This window comes from Orcinus orca, chromosome 11 (assembly GCF_937001465.1).
Source record: "Orcinus orca chromosome 11, mOrcOrc1.1, whole genome shotgun sequence".
Taxonomy (NCBI): Eukaryota; Metazoa; Chordata; class Mammalia; order Artiodactyla; family Delphinidae; genus Orcinus; species Orcinus orca.
The window spans coordinates 28,348,947-28,369,136 of NC_064569.1; the positions used below are offsets into that span (position 1 = coordinate 28,348,947).

At 41.4% G+C, this 20,190-nt stretch overlaps 1 protein-coding gene across 3 annotated transcripts in view; it reads right to left on the reverse strand.

Moving 5' to 3' along the window:
• The window catches only part of CPNE8 (copine 8), a 327,878-nt gene extending 310,905 nt beyond the window's left edge, over positions 1-16,973 (reverse strand). The window contains exon 1 of one of the 3 annotated variants that reach the window (XM_033415074.2): positions 15,803-16,967. In XM_033415074.2, the coding sequence (XP_033270965.2) occupies positions 15,803-16,395 (593 nt within the window). In that variant the 5' untranslated portion in view covers positions 16,396-16,967. Of the gene's footprint in view, positions 1-15,802 lie in introns of all 3 variants that reach the window. The other 2 variants (XM_004284907.3, XM_033415075.2) reach the window with 2 other exon arrangements.
• Positions 16,974-20,190: the final 3,217 nt, after the last annotated feature.

Sequence of the window (20,190 nt, forward strand, 5' to 3'; positions counted from 1 at the left end):
TTCTGTATACTAACAACAAAATATCAGAAAGAGAAATTAAGGAAACAATCCCATTTACCATTGCATCAAAAAGAATAAAATACCTAGGAAAAACCTATCTAAGGAGGCAAATGACCTGTACTCCAAAACCTATAAGATGCTGATGAAATAAACTGAAGACAACAAAACAAATGGACAGATAAACCATGTTCTTGGATTGGAAGCATCAATATTGTTAAAATGACCATACTACCCAAGGCAATCTACAGACTCAATGCAATCCCTAACAAAATACCAGTGGCATTTTTCACAGAATTAGAACAAAAAAATTTAAGATTTGTATGGAAACAGAAAGGACTCTGAGGAGTCAAAACAATCTTGAGAAAACAAAACGGAGCTGGAGGAATCAGGCTCCCTGACTTCAGACTATACTACAAAGCTGTAGTGATCAAAACAGTATGGTACTGATGCAAAGTCAGAAATATAGATCAATGGAACAGGATAGAAAGCTCAGAAATAAACCCACAAACCTATGGTCAATTAATCAGTGATGAAGGAGGCAAGAATGTACAATGGAGAAAAGACAGTCTCTTTGATAAATGGTGCTGCGAAAATTCAACACCTACATGTAAAAGAAATAAATTAGAAGATTTTCTAACATCATATACAAAAATAAACTCAAAATGGATTAAAGAACTAAATGTAAGACCAGATACTATAAAACTCCAAGAGGAAAACAGGCAGAACACTTTTTGACATAAATGGTAGCAATATTTTTTAAAAACCATCTCCTAGAGTAATGGAAACAAAGCAAAATGAACAAATCGAACCTAATTAAATTTAAAAGCTTTTGCACAGCAAAGGAAAACATAAACAAAATGAAAAGAACGTATGGAATGGGAGAAAATATTTGCAAACAATGCTACGGACAAGGGAGTACTTTCTAAAATATACAAACAGTTCATACAGCTCAATATTTTTTTAAAAAAGGAACAATCAAGAAAAGGGCAGAAACCCTTAATAGACATTTCTCCAAAGTAGACATACAGATGGCCAACAGCTACATGAAAAGATGCTCAACATTGCTAATTATTAGAGAAATGCACATCAAAACCACAATGAGGTATTACCTCTCACTGGTCAGAATGGCCATCAAAAAATCTACAAATAATAAATCCTGGAGAGGGTGTGGAGAAAAGGGAACTCTTCTGCACTGTTGACGGGAATGTAAATTAGTACAGCCAGTATGGAGTACAATATGAAAGTTCCTCAAAAAACTAAAAATAGAGTTACCACATGATCCAGCACTCCCACTCCTGAGCATATATCAGGAAAAGACGAAAACTCTAATTCCAAAAGATACATGCACCCAAATGTTCATAGCAGCACTACCTATTGATACAATAGCCTAGACAAGGAAGCAACTTAAATGCCTGTCAACAACTGAATGGATAAAGAAGATGTGGTATATATATACAGTGGAATATTACTCAGCCATAAGAATGTATGAAATATTGCCATTTGCAGCAACATGGATGGACTAAGAGACTATCATACTAAGTGAAGTAACTCAAAGACAAATATTATATGATATCACTTATATGTGGAATAAAAAAATATGATACAAATGAACTTACTTTAAAAACAGAAATAGAGTCTCAGACATAGAAAGCAAACTTAAGGGCACCAAAGCGGAAGGGGGGGAGATAAATTAGGAGTTTGGGATTAACACATACACACTACTATATATAAAACAGATAAACAACAAGGACCTAGTGTACAGCACAGGGAACTATACCTAATTTCTTATAATAACCTATCACGGAAAATAATCTGAAAAAGAATATATATATATATATGTATAACTGAATCACTTTGCTGTATACCTGAAACTAACAAAACATTGTAAATCAACTGTACTTCAATTTTTAAAAAATAGTATAAAACTCTTAAAAAAAACAAGAACTTAGAGAAGAGTAATGGAATATGGCTAGTGGTCAGAAGCATACACCTAAGAATTAAATATGTATAGAGCAGGATCTCCATACATACCTTGCCGCCCCACCCCCACCACCCCAGATGTGCAACTTAGGCCAAATTACTTGAACATTCTCTGAACTTCAATCTCTTCACCTGTAAAATAGGACATAATATTACCTGTTTTACATAACTGTTGTAAGGATTGAGCAAATTAGCATATATTAAGTGCTCTATACATTGTCTCACATAGATTTAGATTTGGACACTGATGTAAATGTCCAAAGCTTTCAAGTTTCTTGGACTCATTAGTACAGCTTATATTTGAATAGCTTTACTGTCTAATAAATAGAAATATTACCCAGGGATTATTCAATGATATTTTGTATCTTCAGAGTTTCAGGAAATTATCTGATAATTCCCTCAGAATGTTTGGAGTATTATTCTTTACAGAATAAACTTGACAAAATGTCTAACAACTTGAAAAAGAAGGCCTGATAGTTAATGATCCTGGCTGAAGAGGCATTAACATTAACGGTTGTCACAAGTTTGAAAGTATTAAGGTATTGTATGTCAGGCAGTGAACATTGGCCATTGAGGCAAGGCAGCTTTTAAATATACCTCATTTTATCACTGGCAATAAGTGCTTACCCATTTTCAGCCTGTGTTGTCATCTACTTGGATATCTGTTTTATCACATGTCTGACACAAAAGAGCTCTCTAAATAAACATCAGCCCATTGATCTTACTGGTCAGATGCAAGAATGTGCTTTGATTCTGAAACTTTGTTGTTAAACACTACCTCCTATTTGTCAAATCCTATTAGGTCCACATGTCTGATTATGTGTGTTCCGGTGGAGGAGCTGTGGGGTAAAATCTGTAGAACATGAGTATGCATTTCCAAATCTACACTCTTGTGACCATTATTTTATTCTATATCTCCTCCAGGTATATGCCTGGACTACAATGTATGGTCTTTAACATTCCCTTTTGTAACTGCAACTTTGCATTTCATGTTTGTATGACTTCCCAAATTGATTGTAATTATCCCAAAGTATTAGAATACAAAGACCCTTCTCTCCTATATTGCTTCTGTGCCACACGGCAATATACTGATAATAAACTGAGATAAGACTAACAGTTATTAACTCCTTTTTTGTGACAGGCATGGTGCTGGGTATTTTATAGCCTTTACTTCATTTACTTCCCCAATAATCTTATAAATTTGGTTTTTAAGTCATTTCCATTTTACTGATTAGGAAATGAGATTCCAAAAGTTGAAATAAGTTACCAAAAATACCATTACAAAAAGGGATAAAAATGGGATTTAAAGATTTCTGACTCAATTCCATTTTCTTGCTGGTATACTTTGCTGCCCCAAATTCTCATTAATCTTTAAATGCAACTTACTCATGGGAATGAAAGTATTTAGAAAGGTGAAGCCAGACGTTTATACTTCACTCAGCTTATTTAAAGAGGAATGGGGGAAATAACCAAAACAAGCTATTAAAATCTCCTTGAGAAGATAGCTTATCAATAACTTCAGCTCTAGAAAACGATTCCCAGGAAAAAAGGAATCACAGGTGTACTCAAGTGTTTGCAAATAAGAATGCTCACATGAAGCAGATGAACAGTAACTTATTGAAATAAATTTTGGAAAATAAGAGATAAATTAAATAAATATAGTATACCCAAATAATGGACTACAGCAGAGACATGGAAGGTTATATTTGCAAAAACTAATGACATCTTCATGATATAATATTACTAGAAAAGTGCAGAAGATAAATTGTATAGAATATATAGTATGATCCCATTATACAATGTGTGTGAACTTACACACACACACAAAAACACGCACAGAGGGACAACGAGAGTATAAATGTGATGTTATACATGAGACTATGTGGCTGAACCACACTGGCTCCATTTTGTCAGCTCCTTCTTAAGCTCCCAGGCCTACTCCCTTCCCTTCCATCCACTGCACTTTATGGAGCTGCCTACTTTGTTTTTTGGCCTCAAAGTTCCTTCTCATTTTGGAGGATATTATTCAATACCTCTGCCTCCCAACAATTGGCAAGCCAGCCAGAAGACAGAAAATGAAACAGGCATGGGTAAAGGAAATGTGTTGTGGGAAAGCCCATTGTCAGTGGTGGAAATCCCAGGATGGCCAGCTTCCTCCACATGGGGAGATCTAGCCAAGTTTGGAATGCTTCAGGCAGGCACGTGAGTTTGGGGACACCCTGAAAACACCAAAAGGGTTGCTGGACATTCTAACTGAAACAACAGGAAAAAGAAACTAAGGTGGGAAAATAGGTATGCTATGGCCTCTGCATTGGGCCCTGAGACTGATACAGAAAACGAGCTCCAACTCAGGTAGGAACTAGAAAAATCTAAAGAGGCCCTGGCATTAGAATAAGATCTACAAGTGGCTTGTTCCTCTAGTTAGGATCTACTAGCCAAAAAGTTACTACAACAAGAACACCTGGAGGTCAAGCTAAAATGACTAAAGTGGCTAAAATGCAAAGGCGGCACCTGTATTCACCAACAAAGTGAATACCATCATCTCACGGGAAGACTGGAATCCCAAATGGTAGGATCCAAGGTGTAATGATTCCTCTGAGTAGGAAGATATAATTGTTGAAGAGAAAGATGACCCAAGGACTCATCCACTCATTCAAACAAAGACTCAGGCAACCCATGAAGAAATATTTACCGCAGGTATGAAGGATTGCTTCTTACAGTCTTGCTCCTGGAGCTTGGTATAGCACCTTAATATCAGTTCTGGCACCTATGGTCAGTAAAGCAATAGCTCTGGTAGTTGCAATTATAGCAGATCTCAGTGAAACAGAAAGAGTCCACCACGAAGGAAACAGAAAGGCAAACAAAAATAAAGAAATAAAGGTGAAACAAAGAAAGGATGGAGAAAACACAGAAAGGACCAACCCAGTTGACATGCAAACAGCTTTGGCAGGATATAGGAGTAGCAAGGACTCCAAAGGAAGACATTGATAAGCAACCTAATTAAGTCCTGTTATCTTTGTGGAAAGCCCTAACAAGACAGTTCACTCCTCTGCCTACTGAACATAAACATGTGGCAATGGGTCCCAGTGTCCCATCACTAGAAGTAGAATGCCAGGATGGATCCCCTACATGCAGAGAACTAGGGGTTGGGACAACGTTGCCCTCTACTTTGTGTTGTAGGAGGTGACTGGAAGCCCCAAGTGGAACTGATGATTTATTGGACCTGCACGAACAGTCTTAGCACTGGTAGATACCACAGCTGAGTATACCTTACTGCATGACAACCCTTTTAAATTTGGGGGAGAATATGGGCTATAGATAGATAAGGGGGCCAAACTATTCGAGTAAGACAAACCAGCTTATATCTCCAAATTGGCTGTTTGTCCCCTGCCTGTCCCTCATATACATTGACCACATACCAGAATATATACTAGGCATTGATGTTTCACAAGACCTAGATTTGACCACCACTACTGGAGAGTTCTGCCTTCGCATCAGAGTGGTGAAACCCATGTTGGTGGGCCATGTGAAGTGAACCCTTGTCCATTTACCCTGCCAGATTGTTAATGTCAAAGAGTATTGGCTGCCTGGGGGCTATGAAGAAATTACTACTACACTTAAAGAACTAGAAAATGTGGGAGTCATTAGATCCATGCACAGCCCCTAAAATAGTCCACTGCAGCCAGTAAAATGGCCTAAAGGGACAGTTGACTAAAGAGAATTAAATAAGGTGGTTCCTCCCATCCATGTGGAGGTCTCCAATATTGCTACTATTTTAGAACATCTTTCCTCTGCGCTGAAAACTTTCTATTGTGTGACTGACCTCTGTAACCCCTTTTACAGCATTCTTTTGTGTGCTAGCTCTCAAGATCAATTTGCCTTCAACTGGGATGGGAGGCAATGGACCTTTCAGGTCTTGCCTCAAGGTTATTTACAGTCCTGCCATTTGTCATAGTTTGGTCGCTCAGGACCTAGAAATCTGGTGAAAGCCCCACCCTGAGCTGGAATTATTTCATTAGATTGATGACATTATGTTGACCTCTGATGCCTTGTCACTCCTGCCGCGAACTGCTGCCTCTTTACAGACACATTTACAGAACTGAGGATAGGAAGTAATAAACACTGACAAGATCCAGGGACCTGGGCAGTCAGTAAAGTTTTGGGGAGTTATCTGGTCAGGTAAGACAAAAGTTACCCCAGCCTCGGTTATCGATAAAATCCAAGCCTTGGCCAGACCAGTCAGTCAAGGAATTACAATCCTTTCTGGGGTCACTAGATTATTGTCATCCTTTCGTACCGCATTCGGCACAAATAATACGGCCCCTATAGTACTCTCTGGTTAGAAAGGGACAAAAATGGGACGAGGACATCCACCTTCAGGAAGCTTTTGAAAAGGCTGAAATTGTAGTAAAACAGGTTCAGGCTCTGGGAGTACTTATGTGGGACGCTGCCTGTGAATTAGATGTTGACTCACACCTGAAAGGTTCTGGCTAGGGCCTGTGGCAAAGGCAGGAAAGGAATTGCATCCCACTAGGATTTTATTCTCAGTTGTAGAAGGGACAGCAGGTGAGGTACAGCCCTACTGAAAAACAGCTCCTTGTAGTCTACCTGGCCCTGCAGCAAAAACAGAAGGCCTCACCATGGACTTACCAGTGTCTGTTCAAACTTCCCTCCCAGTAAGTGAATGGGTTAAGAACATGCTCCTTAAACCAAAAAGTGCCTGTGCCCACGTAAGCACACTGCAAAAGTGGCACCCATACCTTCAACAAGATAATGTGTACAATTCAAGCCTGCTGGCTGAGAAATTACATGCTCTCCTTGGGCCAGGGTCTTATGTGAATCTAGACATGGCCCCTCCGATACCACCCATCGCTCCCCTCTCAGCCAAGTCAAAGACGGAATCGGGACCATTCCTCCTGAGACATGGTTCACCAATGGCAGCAGTCAAGGCAATACCCCCACCTGGCCCACTTCAGCAGTTCGCCTGGATTTCAATGTCATTTGGTTTGAAAAAGGCACTAAGCACAGCAGTCAGCGGGCTAAACTGGGGGCAGTATAGCTTGAGATCACTCATCAATCTACGCCCCTCTATACAGCCACAGACAAGTGGGCTGTGTGAAAAGGACTGACCATGTGGATGCCACAATGTCATCAGGAAAGCTGGACTATCTTGGGACGGCATCTGTGGGGAGCTGACCTACAGAGGGACATCTGGGATGTGTGCACACAACCCAGTACTGCCATCAAGGTAAGGCACGTCTCTGGGCATTCTCCAACTACACTGCCTGGGAACCACAAAGCAGACACCCTAGCCAAGGAGGAAGCTGTCCTCCTGGAAGAGTTACAGACTCCCTCAGACGTGGCAAAGTGGCTTCACTGAAAACCAGGACAGACACTGAGGCCCCAACCACCTGGGAGATAGCCAAGAGGTTACACCTCTCCATCAAATACACTGACTGGCAGGCAGTTGATAGGGACTGCCCCCACTGTAGCCTGTGGTGACGACCCCTGAGACATACTCCTGGTCACGTCGGACGAGCACTAGTTCAGTGACCAGGTGGTAAGTGGTCTATATCAGCCCCCTGCCCTTATCAGAAGGACACAAGTACACATTGACCTGTGTGGACACAGGTACCTGACTGATACAAGCCTTTCCCAGTAAAAGGGCAAATCAGACAGCCACTATCAGGGGCTTGACCAAGTTGGAAAGTATGTACTGGATCCCCATTCATACAGACAGCAACCAAGGGACCCATATCACTGGTCATGATGTAAAAGAATGGGCTGAAGCCCAGGAGATTTTATGGACCTTCCATCTGCCATATAACCCAACAGCCACAGGGCTGGTAGAAAGAATGAACAGGTTACTGAAAGAGACATTGAAGAAGCTTTCTCCAGACGGGTCTTTAAGAAGTTGTTCTCCACCACTGTTAGAAGCCATGTGGCTGCTAAACACTGAACCCACAGCAGGCCACAGGTCTGCTTATGAGAGACTGACTGTGCCTGCTCTGCCAACTAGGGCCTGAAAGGTACAAGTGTTAGAAGGAGCACTGAGACCCATCTGATAGGATGTGGGTCTTATCCTAAGAGTGCCACAGAACCTCCTACCTGGGGAGACTATCTTAGATTGGAGACAAATGGTATACCCCTCCCAGGTGGCTTGGCATCCTTATACCTTGGGGGTAAGGGCTAGGCCCTGGCATAGTATTTCCTCAATCTTTCTAAGTGAAGGCCCAGCCATAACCAAGGTGATCACACCCATAGAAATCAAATGGGGGACTGAAGTAGGGCTTCTTTTATGAGCCCCTACTGAAGCTCCCACATATAATATCTCCCTGCCCAGTTCCGATGTAAAGGCACAAAATGTCTGGTATTGTCCTATTGGAAAAGTGTCAAAGCCCAGGGTGATCCTGGCACATGGAGACCAAACTGCTACAGTGTTGTTTCTGAACGAAGATTTGTCTTTCTTGGTACCTTTAAAACACTTATCATCCTTAGCCTTTTCCTTCTAAGATTAGTGCCACCTACCTTCACTAATGCATTCTTGTCCTGGGCTACCACCTATGTTGACATCCACAACCACTCTGACTTCTGGGTATGCAGATTGCTGCCAATGTCTAGCTCTGAAGTAATGCCAGGGGTATACTGTCTTTCAGCCTTACATCACGGAGACAATGGGTGGGGCCAGCATGTAAACTCCTGAGGTCTGGCTCTAGGGTATTCTCGGAAGAATGGTGGATAAGATCGTGCAGGCCTTATAGATGTCAGGGGTGGAGCGTGGAGCTGAACCATACTGGCTCCATCTTGGCAGCTCTATCTTAGGCCTGCAGTCCTTTCCAGGTGACTGAGCTTTAGCCTAGCTCACAAAGGAATGCGCCCAAGCCAGATGAGTTCCCTATCAACTTTTACCCTTGCCTTCATCTAAAATGAAAGCTGGAAGAGGGCCTGTTGCTGAGGTAGATGGTTAATGGTCATGAGACCCAGAAGTGGGGTGGGTGTCCCTGCTTCCGGTCTGTGTGGATGTGCTTCTTACTTGGTAGTCTGATTCTGTTTTTAACTTTGGTACCTTTAAATCCCCCATACCCCTTTTGGCAGTACAAAGCACAGCTGTGAATGCCTCTGGATCTTCGGTTCGCCTGATCTTTCCTACCTGTATGTAAGTTACCCACAATAAACTTTATAATTGCACTTTATGGAGTTGTCTGCTTCATTTTTCAGTCTCAAAGTTCTTTCTCAGTTCGCAGGATATTATTCAATATCTCCGCCTCCCAAGAGAAAGAAATGAACTGAATGCATATAGTTTGATGAAATAGTGGGTGATTTTTATTTTGTGCTTATATCTATTTGTAATTACTGATTGCTTAATTAATGTGACGAGCAGTGTTTTAACTCATGTAAATGTATTAGCTTATGTAACCCTCAAAACAAAATAAGAGGTAGGGGCTATTGTTATACCCACTCTACAAATGAAAAAATTGAGGAACAGAGAGATTAAGTAACTTTCCAAGTTTTCATAGCTAGCAAGTGTTAGAACTGGTCTACTTCCACACCCATGCTCCTCAAGGCTAAGCAAACTGGCTCAAATAAGCAAGTGTTATTATTATAAAACAGGCTAACAAATGAATAAAACCCCTTTGAGATGGATTGTTTTTCTTCTCTGCCTTGAGTAAAATCAAATAGGGAATTCAGGCTTCTGACTATTATGCCACAAACAGCATACCTAAAAGAGCACAGCTTTAGCATCCTCTCCTATGGGGCCCTGCTTTGTGAATTGCTTCTAGACTCACATTCTCCACATTACAAGGCTGTTTTAAACACTCCAAATGCTAAAAAAAAAATGCAGGGCATACCAAACTATTGATAGAACAACAACATGAGTAAAGCTTTTCTCTGCTAAGACATACCTGGGCAACTCCACCATTAAGACTTCAAAAGCACTGTCCAAACATGCCCCTAGGACAAATTTCTCTGAAACTCTGGGGTTAAGACAAACCCAAAAAAGCACTATTGGGTGAATACAATTCTGAACCACAGGACCTCAGGAACTGCAGAGCCAGAGAATAGGCTGTTATGGCCATGCCTGTCACATGCCTCATTAACAGGATAACAGGTATTCTAATTTCCCTAGCTTATAGTAACTTTATAATTCATCAGTATCACTTGAAAACCTATTTACAGGCTAATGTCGAACATTTTGTCTGACAAAAGAAGGGTAAAGTGTGTATAAGAGATAAACCAATGTGGACTGGAGTGGAGCCACCAATAGTGTTTGAACACTTTGATTCTCTTTCACCATAGATATTCGGAACAGCATCAGTATCTGTTTCAAACTGTACCACTTCCCACTGGACCAATCAGATTCTGTCTCTTGGAATTGAATTTGCTTTCCCCAGTGCTCAATTAATCACTAAATGAGTTGGAACTGTAACACATAAATTTGCAAAGTACATCCCACTAGTGGATGGAAAAACGAAAAATAATCTTCAAAGTAAAAGAATAAAGATGTGGAAAGGACTACATGAAAAGAAGAAAAGAAAAAGTGTTTTGCAGGCTGCCAAAACCTTTCATGGATTATAAAAGATCACACAACCCCACTTATTATAGTAAAAAAGTAAAACCAGAGACCGAGCCGAACTTGACACTACCATTTCTAATAGTGACAACCTGACAGCAGCAGTAATTTTCCTTTGTACATGCTTTATCTTTTACAAAAGGCCTATAAACAGTGATGTGCAAGTATGTTTAAAAACAGATTTCCCCCCAAAAAACTGAATGTATGTGTGTGTTGTAGGTACATAATTTATTATAAATTTTACTGATATAAAGTATGTGTAGCTGAGCAATTTACAAATAATAAAATATATACAAATAATACTTTTATTATAAATTCTATAGAGCCAATTGATTCCCACAGAATGTCTTAAGCATAGACAACAATAAAACAATATATCAAACCCTGATTTGTAGTGTTTGCCACTTTCCATGATGTAAATATTCCCACCACAGTCAATTTCAAGCTGCCAAATGTGATGTCACTGAACATGGATTGAGATAAGATGAGCAGTAGCACATAATTGCATAATATTTTCAACTCACAGATTTAAGAAACAGAGCATAGATGATAGTAAAGAATCTAGATAATAATAAAATGTAGTTACTAAAATAATTAGGAAGTAATAATTTTTGAGTATGTCTTAACTTTGTCTTTGGTATAATTTAATTTTAGACTTACATAACTTAAATTTTTAAAAATCTCTGTATTTAACCACTAACACACAAATTCCTGTTTCAATCCCATTTAAGCCAGTTCCAGCATGCCATTGAAAAGTATACTCCTAGCACCTTACTGAGGCAGGTACTGTTAATCCAAACCAAGTAACTACAGTCAGAGTCATTAGCTCATCAAACAAGTAAATTAAAATGTTTAATGCATAGGGAAATGGTAAAAAAAAAAAGCCTGGTACAAAATTTCCAAAAGACAATTCATAAGCCCTGTGTAATATGAGGTGTCTGAGAAATCAGCAGTGCCAGGACAGAGTAACAACATCTTGTCAGCAAGTTGAGAATGAATCACCAATGGCCCTATCTAAAGCAAAGAGAAATTTCTGACTACTACTCACATACTAGGTTCAGAGTTGATTTATTCATAGATTTGTTCATTCCAACAATATCTTTCTTTTAATTTAATGTATATAACCAGCACATGGAAAACTTTTTAAAAGTACAGATTCCTGGACCTTAGTCCCAGAGATTTTCATTCAGTAGATCTGGTGTGGGGCCTAGGGGTTTGTATTTTAACAGGCAAACCCCTCTCCCCATGACAGATGATTCATTCAGAGAATTACATCATCCAGCATTTACTGACTACTTATTCTATGCCAAATTCAGAATGTGTAGATACGAAAGAGACAAAACTTGTCCTCAAGGAGACTACAGAGACCAAGAATTATAACTATAATATTGGTACATACCAGCTGCTTTGAGAATACAGCAAAATCCAGCTTGGAAGAGGGGTCGGGGTCATGAGAGAAAATGATGTTTGACCTGAGCCTTGAAGAAGGAGAACAAGCTAATCAAGAAAAGAAGGAGAAGAGAGGAAGGGACGTTCAGGGCAGAGAACAGCATGTGTACAGCCACATAGGCAAAGAGAGTTTGGCCCAATAGGACAACAGCACATGCTTTGGGACTGTACCTCTTATTAGTGTTCTGTAGCCACATTTACCTGGCCCTAGTTTTCGCATATAGTAAGCACATATTTGTTAGACTATGTTCAGTCATAGAGTTCATGCAAGGAGTGGTGGGAGATTAGGCAAGACAGTTATGGCCAGGTCAGGAAGTGCTTTTTAGAATTCCTAGTACAAAGTTGGAATTACTTTTCCACTTTGTATTCTTCCTTCCACACTAGATTTTAAAATTAGTTTTATCACCATTACAGGATTATTGCTTTGAAAGGATTTACATGTGATACCTAACCTACAAAATCTAGAAATATAGACTGCCCTCCCTGCTTTTATACTTGATAAGCTAGTTTCTCAATCAGAGAAAATGACAAAAATCATCAAAACAGTGTGTGAGAAATAGTGCAACAAACCAAGTTTCCAGGGAAAACAGTTAATTACTGCATATTATTTTTCCCATTGGTTTTAACATTATTCTATGTTAATCTGTTTTCAGAATAAAAACAGGAATGTTGTAAATGTTACTTTATGTTTCTAAGGTTGTATCATTTCAGCTATAGACACTTTAATTAGGTAACCCAATAACTTAAAAATCTTAAATGTTAAAAAATTAACATACTTTTAAAAATGAATGCAAGAAGAGCTAAATAATGAGTAGAAGCCTAGGTCAAAGAGTAGGAGCTTATCTCTAAATATAGCTAGAAAAGTGTACTTGTCACTCTAACAACCAACTTTGTAGCTACTACGGAAACTCCACATATACTGCCCTTTCTCTCATACCAGCAATGCCAGTCTGTCTTGTCTCCACTTGAGCCCCATCTCCTCTTTGCAGCATATTCCAAGTACTCTGTTCCACAATGATCTCCTCCCTACCTGTGCATGAACCTCATCTTTGGATTTAGTCCTATGTTATTGTGTGTTATATAATCTAATATTATATTTATCTCCCAACCAGATTTTACGTTTTCAGCGAACTTCTCTTGCATTTCTCATGGAGCATGGCATAGGGCTAAATATATAAGACACTCAAACACTTCCATAAGTGAATAGACGAAATGATTTCCATGAATTGTGTTTTGCTTAAAGCTTCAATTGCTGATTTTCTCACCTCCCTCAAAATGAAGATGCAAACATCATAAAACTTTTACAAAGTCTTAGACTGGACACAGTGAAAGGAGGTTATCAAAAGGGTTGTCAGCAAATCATAAGAAGTCTTCAATATGAAAAGGCAAGGTAATTCCTTGCTCTGCTTGCCCATAGTAAGGCTAAGGGGCTTACAGTTGCACCTTGTTGCTAAGTAAAATCCCCACAAACAACCAGGAAATACGCTTTTTATACATATCAAAGAAGAAAGAGAAAGAGGGAACAGGTATCTCAAGGCCATCTCTATCCTTGTATCCTTTAACCAATTTATTGAAGTTCAAAAGAGAAGGACTATTTACAGAATTCCATAGCTGAATCATATATAATGCATTTATTCAATAAATACTATTTCCAATATCATAATAATAACTAACATTTTTTAACACTTTCTTTTGTGTCATACATCGCATTAGTATTTTTCAGATATCATTTTATTAAACTCTGGTAACACCCTATATAACATAAATACCATAATTATCTTCATTTTAGACATTAGAAAGCTTAAAGACTTGCTCCAAGGCAACAACACTAGTAAGTCACAAAGCCAGAATATATAACCAGGTCTCTTATGCCAAAGCCCAAAAGACACCACCATCTACCATTACAAGATCCAATTATCAACAGTATAAGTACTAAAAGTACTTGGGTTCTCTTTCAGAACTTATTTTTCTATTTGAACATTTAAAAATTAAAAACAATACATAAATCAGTGGTATTAAAAAAGGCTGAAACAAGGGGATCTCCAGGTTCTGAGGTAGCAAGCTGAAAGAAACTGGCTTAAAGCCAACTGACTTCAGGATTCCCAGTACTACACCCATAGCAAACAAGCATCAAAGGGAGGAAAAAAACAACAACAAAACAAGCAGTTAAATATGGACCTTATGGGCAGAAAGACCAGCTAAGGTATAATTTCTCCATCACCCCTAAAGAGCTTATGGGGAATTCAGATTTAATTTACATTTGCATTCATTCCATGTACAGGCCACATGCCATTCAGACTTGCAGGATGTTCAGCAGAGAATAAGAACTCTAGAAAATGCTGTTATTGTAGGACTTTAGGCTACGCATTATCTGTATACATTAATAACCTCCCTCTAGCACGCAAAGCTAGCTTCAGAGAAAAGAAAAAGGCATAGAAATTAAGGTCTAAAAAGAATTTTCCGTTCATATTCACTTGTTCAATTGACAGAAATCTCAGGCAGCATTTAAAGCAGTGACCACAATAAGGCAACCACTAAGTTAGCAACCACTATCAGAATTACTGTTATGGTCTGAGGTCACTTAAGAGGAAGCAAGCAATCATGGGATATAGTTTCAGGGACAGCTATAAAGCTATCTATCACCTATCCCCTAATACCTCAGGGGAGGGGAGTGTTGGTGCTTGAGTCTCCACCAAAAAAATAATAATAAATCATTCCTTTGGCTTTTAAGCTTAGTCTTGTGACAATGCAAAATTAAACACCACTGGGTTGATAGCAGTTTATGCCTTGGGGCTTATTTACATCGAAGATTACCCATGTTTATTAGATTTCTTCAAGATTTTTTCCTTTTTTTGCTAAAAAAGGAAGGGGAGGATTTGAGGGCATTAAAAACAAGCGAAAAGTGGACAGATGAGAAGAGCTTTCCACTGAGCAAGATCAAAGTATGCAAACAAGGGAGTGGGCTCCAGTCAGTAGTATAATTTGCAAGTTCTCTCTCTCCTTCTGTTGCCATTACAAATTTAGTGTAGTCTGTCCATCTGTTTCTCAAAATCTTCTGCAATATAGCAATTATGCTGCTTTATTTACAAGGAAACTGACCCAAAGAACGTCACGCAAAGGAGTCTGAAACGTACAGCAGAGTGTAGGTTGTTACACACACTCAAATGTATCCACTTGCAGGCAAAATGTCTTGACTTCCCACACTTTAGGTAAGGCTGCAGCCGAAATCTCCACCTAGAAGGCCAAAGGCATAGAGCCCGGGGTGGGGGTGGGGGGGCGCGGGAAGCAAGCTGGATGGCTCCAGGAAGTGGGTGGGGAGGAAGCTGCCGGGTTTGGAGCCAACAGTGCAGACAGCAGGTTTGCACACGCCTACCAGAGGGAGTCCTGGGCCACTGCGCGCATTGCTCACAAGCGCTTTTGGCAATGCTGTCCCCTTCGATTCCTGCCATCACCCAACCCCACAGCTCGGTTGTGCGACGTGAAAAAGGGCTTGTAAAGTGGGCGGAGGCCAGGGGTTCCCGCCGCTGAGTCACAGCCCAGCCAACTTTTACAGCATTTCCCAGAAAGGAAATTAAGTCTCAGTCCCGTAGCCTACACTCGCTCCTAGTTGCGGCTCTCCGCTCTGTCACTCGACCCGGCGGTGACTCGAGACCCACAATTGGGCTATTTCCCACTCACTGCGCAACTTCACACCCGCGCAAAGCCTCGGGGTACCCTGAGCGCTTGCCAAGCGCTACCGACCGGGTAGATGGGAGGGTAGATGGGAGCCAGAAGGAGGAAGGGGGAGGGCTGCGTCCTCACCTGCAGGACACGGACACCTCCACTCGTGTGGCCGGGATGGCCGCGCTCAGCTGGTTTAAATCCCCGAGGCCGGCGGTGCTGGTGTAGCGGCTGTCCATCTTGGAGGTAGGCGCCGTGGGCTTGGCTGGCGCCCACATCCAGAGCTCCGGCCGACTGAGGGCTCCTAGCCCAGCTCCCGACAGTCGGGGTTGGAGGTTGAGGGTGGAGGCAGAGGAAGAAGGCGGAGGCAGCTCGCGGGAAGTGGGAGGGAGGGGAGAGGCGGACCTCAGTGCAAAGCCGCGAGGCAGCAGCAAGACAGGCCTGCACAAGCTGAAGCTGACGGGGAAGTGGCGCACCGGGCTCTCAGCTTCCCCGCCCCCTCCTTGCAGGCAGCAGCCCCGGCTGAGGACACTCCGCGATCCTTTCCCGGCTCTGAGCGTCAGGCTCTGCGGAGCCACCGGGCAGCCTGGCGGGATAGGTGGCCGCAGCCCCAGAACCCAACCGTCTAGTAGAGCAAGCCCAGCCCGGTTTGGAGCGCGGTTAGGGTTTTGTCTCCGCCTCTTCACACCCACGACAGTTCCTAAATCCCGCATCATAAGCCCACCCCTTCCCATCCAGCGGTGATCCTCACCTCGCTCTCGGAGTCCACGGAGGTCCCCCGCACTACGCCATAGGACAGGCGAGCCGAGTCCCCGCTTCTGAACTGCCCGCCCGCGGCCGCTTAAGGATTGGGGAGGATGAGACGGACTTGGGGACGATCTCCAACCTTATGTATGCGGTGGTAAAGTAACAGATCAATATATGGAACAAGACGAGAGCAGGGTGGACCTAAGGTGGAGGGGGAAAAAACTATATGGGATTTAAGGGAGCCATCTGGTTTCCCTCTTCCTTGAGTTCTTCGGAACATAGGGGTCTAAAGGTGACAATCCTTCTACTTTCGGGGGTCTTCTGCGCCCCCTCGTTTCCAAATGCATGGAAGTTACGCTCTAAAACCTGAATCACAACTACAAAACAGACCTCCCTCACTCCGACTCCCACCCGGCAAGACATGAATGAACCTGGACGGATGAAAGCAGAACTGAGCCGGAGTGAGCGCAGTGTTGGAAACTGGATTCTGGGGCCGCCAGACTTGTGCCAGGATGCAGAAGCTGCAAAAGCCCGCCGCTCCCCTCCATTACAGCGACCTTTATTACAGGCACCTTCCCTCCAGCGTCACCCCAGCGCCTGAGGGTCCCAGGACGCTCACCACCAGGGGGAGACAGAGATCAGGACGCGGAGTACCGCGAAGCAGGAGAAGGGGTACAGAGGGACGGAGGGTTATGGGTATCCACCTTCCTTTAAAGCGCCGAAGCACTGAGTTGCCCGCTGGCAAGACTAACTCAGGGAGGAACCGTTTTCGTGATTTGAGGACTTACCCTACGTTGGTTGTAACATTTTAATACAATTGGAGCCACCTGCTAGAGAATCTATAGAGTTGCAGGTGAGGATGTGTGGGTGCAGTCTGGAGGCTTTGCGCTGCCAAAAATCCTTCCCACGTTTCATTCTTGGTTTCCTTTCCTGATCTCCCCACCCACCACTTGTCACACTTTAGTCTAGAGTTTTCTGTTTCCCTTTGCCTATTGGAAAATATCCTAAAACTCCAGACATTTCTGTTATGCTGTCCAAAATTAGCTTAGGGGAAGAGACCTAAGTATATTTTTTAAGCTAACCATACTTTTATTTTATAGAAGCCTACTGAAGAAATAAAAGTAAGATCTATTCTGTGTCTAGTAATCATGAAAATATGTGTTAGGTGAGCCGACGCGGATTGTGAAAGAATTCACAGAAATATTAGCAAGAGAAGAAAACAAAGTTTTTATTCACTTTCCAAGGGAGGAAAGGAGCCAGACTCATAGAGTAGAATCGGCACCGAAGGGTGGAGGTTTGAGCCTTTTACTGGGCTTCACAGGGCAAGGTGCAGGAAAAGGGGTGGGTTTATGTCTATTCTGGTCCACAGCAGTACCCAGGCCGGCTGTGTCTCTGTAGGATGTAGTTTTTCAGAGAATAGACTTGCAGTCTTCAGTAATTTTACAGTTCTGGGGTATCTGAAAGAGACTTAATAGGGGCCCTTGACAGGTGTTAGATGGGTTTACAATATGTTCTTGTAAAATTCTTAAGAAAGGCACCTTTTAAAGACTTTAAAACATCTTTATTGGAGTATACTTGCTTTACAATGTGTTAGTTTCTGCTGTATTACAAAGTGAATCAGCTATTTGTATACATATATCCCCGTATCCCCTCCCTCTGTGCATCTCCCTCCCACCCTCCCTATCCCACTCCTCTAGGTGGACACACAGCACCGAGCTGATCTCTCTGTGTGATGCAGCTGCTTCCCACTAGCTAGCTATTTTACATTTGGTAATGTATATATGTCAATGCCACTCTCCCACTTCGTCCCAGCTTACCCTTCCCCCTCCCCATTTCCTCAAGTGCATTCTCTATGTCTGTGTCTTTATTCCTGTCCTGTCCCTAGGTTCGTCAGAACAATTTTTTTTTTGATTCCATATATGTTAGCATACAGTATTTGTTTTTCTCTTTCTGACTTACTTCACTCTGTATGACAGACTCTAGGTCCGTCCACCTCACTACAAATAACTCAGTTTTGTTTCTTTTTATGGCTGAGTAATATTCCATTGTATATATGTGCCACATCTTATGTATCCATTCATCTGTCGATGGACACTTAGGTTGCTTCCATGTCCTGGCTATTGTAAATAGAGCTGCAATGAACATTGTGGTACATAAATCTTTTTGAATTAGGGTTTTCTCAGGGTATATGCCCAGTAGTGGGATTGCTGTGTCATATGGTAGTTCTATTTTTAGTCTTTTAAGGAACCTCCATACTGTTCTCCATGGTGGCTGTACCAATTTACATTCCCAACAACAGTGCAAGAGGGTTCCCTTTTCTCCACACCCTCTCCAGCATTTACTGTTTGTAGGTTTTTTGATGATGGTCATTCTGACCGGTGTGAGGTGATACCTCATTGTAGTTTTGATTTGCATTTCTCCTAAAGACATTTAAAGGATTTCAAGGAATGTAGGGTTTATTCTATGAAAATTCTTAATGTTAACTAGTTATCATTGGATAATCATATTCAGATGAACATCTAACTCTAGAAGAGTTGTAAACTGCCGTTTTCCCTGTTAGATAAAAGAATTTCATCTTTGACTCTTCTTTGTGCATAAAGTAAGTTGCCCTGTCAGATTAGTTATTTGAAACCAGTGCAAAGTATTTATTGGACATTTCCATGAGGAAGTGACATTTTAGATAGGCCATAAGGGATGAATAGGAGTTTAAGTAATGATGGAATAAAGAAGATGTGTATATATATCGATTTTTTTTTTCAAGCTTCAAGGAGGAGAGGTGCATAGTAGGGTAGAATGGTTCAGGGAAGGCCATGTAATTGAATTATAGTGAATGTGGATCCCCTTTAGTAATATGAGCTATATAAGTAATTTAAAATTATTACTTGGCAGATAAGTGGCACTTCTTGGAGTGCTACTTTGGGTAGCTTACATGAGAAAATAGAGCTAGAGAATTTAAACCATCATCACCAAATTATTATTATCACCCTAAGCATTATTATTGTTTTTTTAAATTTTTAATTTATTTATTTATTTTTTGCGGTACGCGGGCATCTCATTGTTGTGGCCTCTCCCATTGCGGAGCACAGGCTGTGGACATGCAGGTTCAGCGGCCATGGCTCACGGGCCTAGCTGCTCCGCGGCATGTGGGATCTTCCTGGACCGGGGCACAAACCCGTGTCCCCTGCATCAGCAGCGGACTCTCAACCACTGCGCCACCAGGGAAACCCGCATTATTATTTTTATAAATGTTTTCAGCTGCCAAATTTACCTAAAGTTTCTTCAAGTAGCTTTTCACTAAATCTGCTAATTCAGAGAGTTTGATTTTTCACAGCTGCTGTAAGAAATCCATTTTCAAGAATGTATCAGAAAGGACAGGCCTAAAGAATTCTCCAGTTTATTCAAAGAATATAGGAAAGTAAACATTCTTATAAAAGGATTATAAAGTCTAAAATATTTTGCTTGTACAGGAGCCTTCCTAAATGCCCAAAATAGACTAGATTGTAGTACAATACCTTTTACCTTTAACTATCATAATTAGAATAATTATTGTGTGACAACTTGCTTGATACCTATTGCCCCTGCTAGACTTTCGATTTCAAGAGCATAAGGAGCATATCGTCTTCATTGATTATCTCCTCTGCCCAGCATACTGACTGATGTGAGTCAGGTGCTGTGTGGCCAGCAACTGTTGAAAGTATCAAAATTTGCTTTGATATATTGAGTTCAAGTGAGAGCTGAGCACTCAGGTGGAATGTACAACAGGCATTAGGAGCTATAGTGAG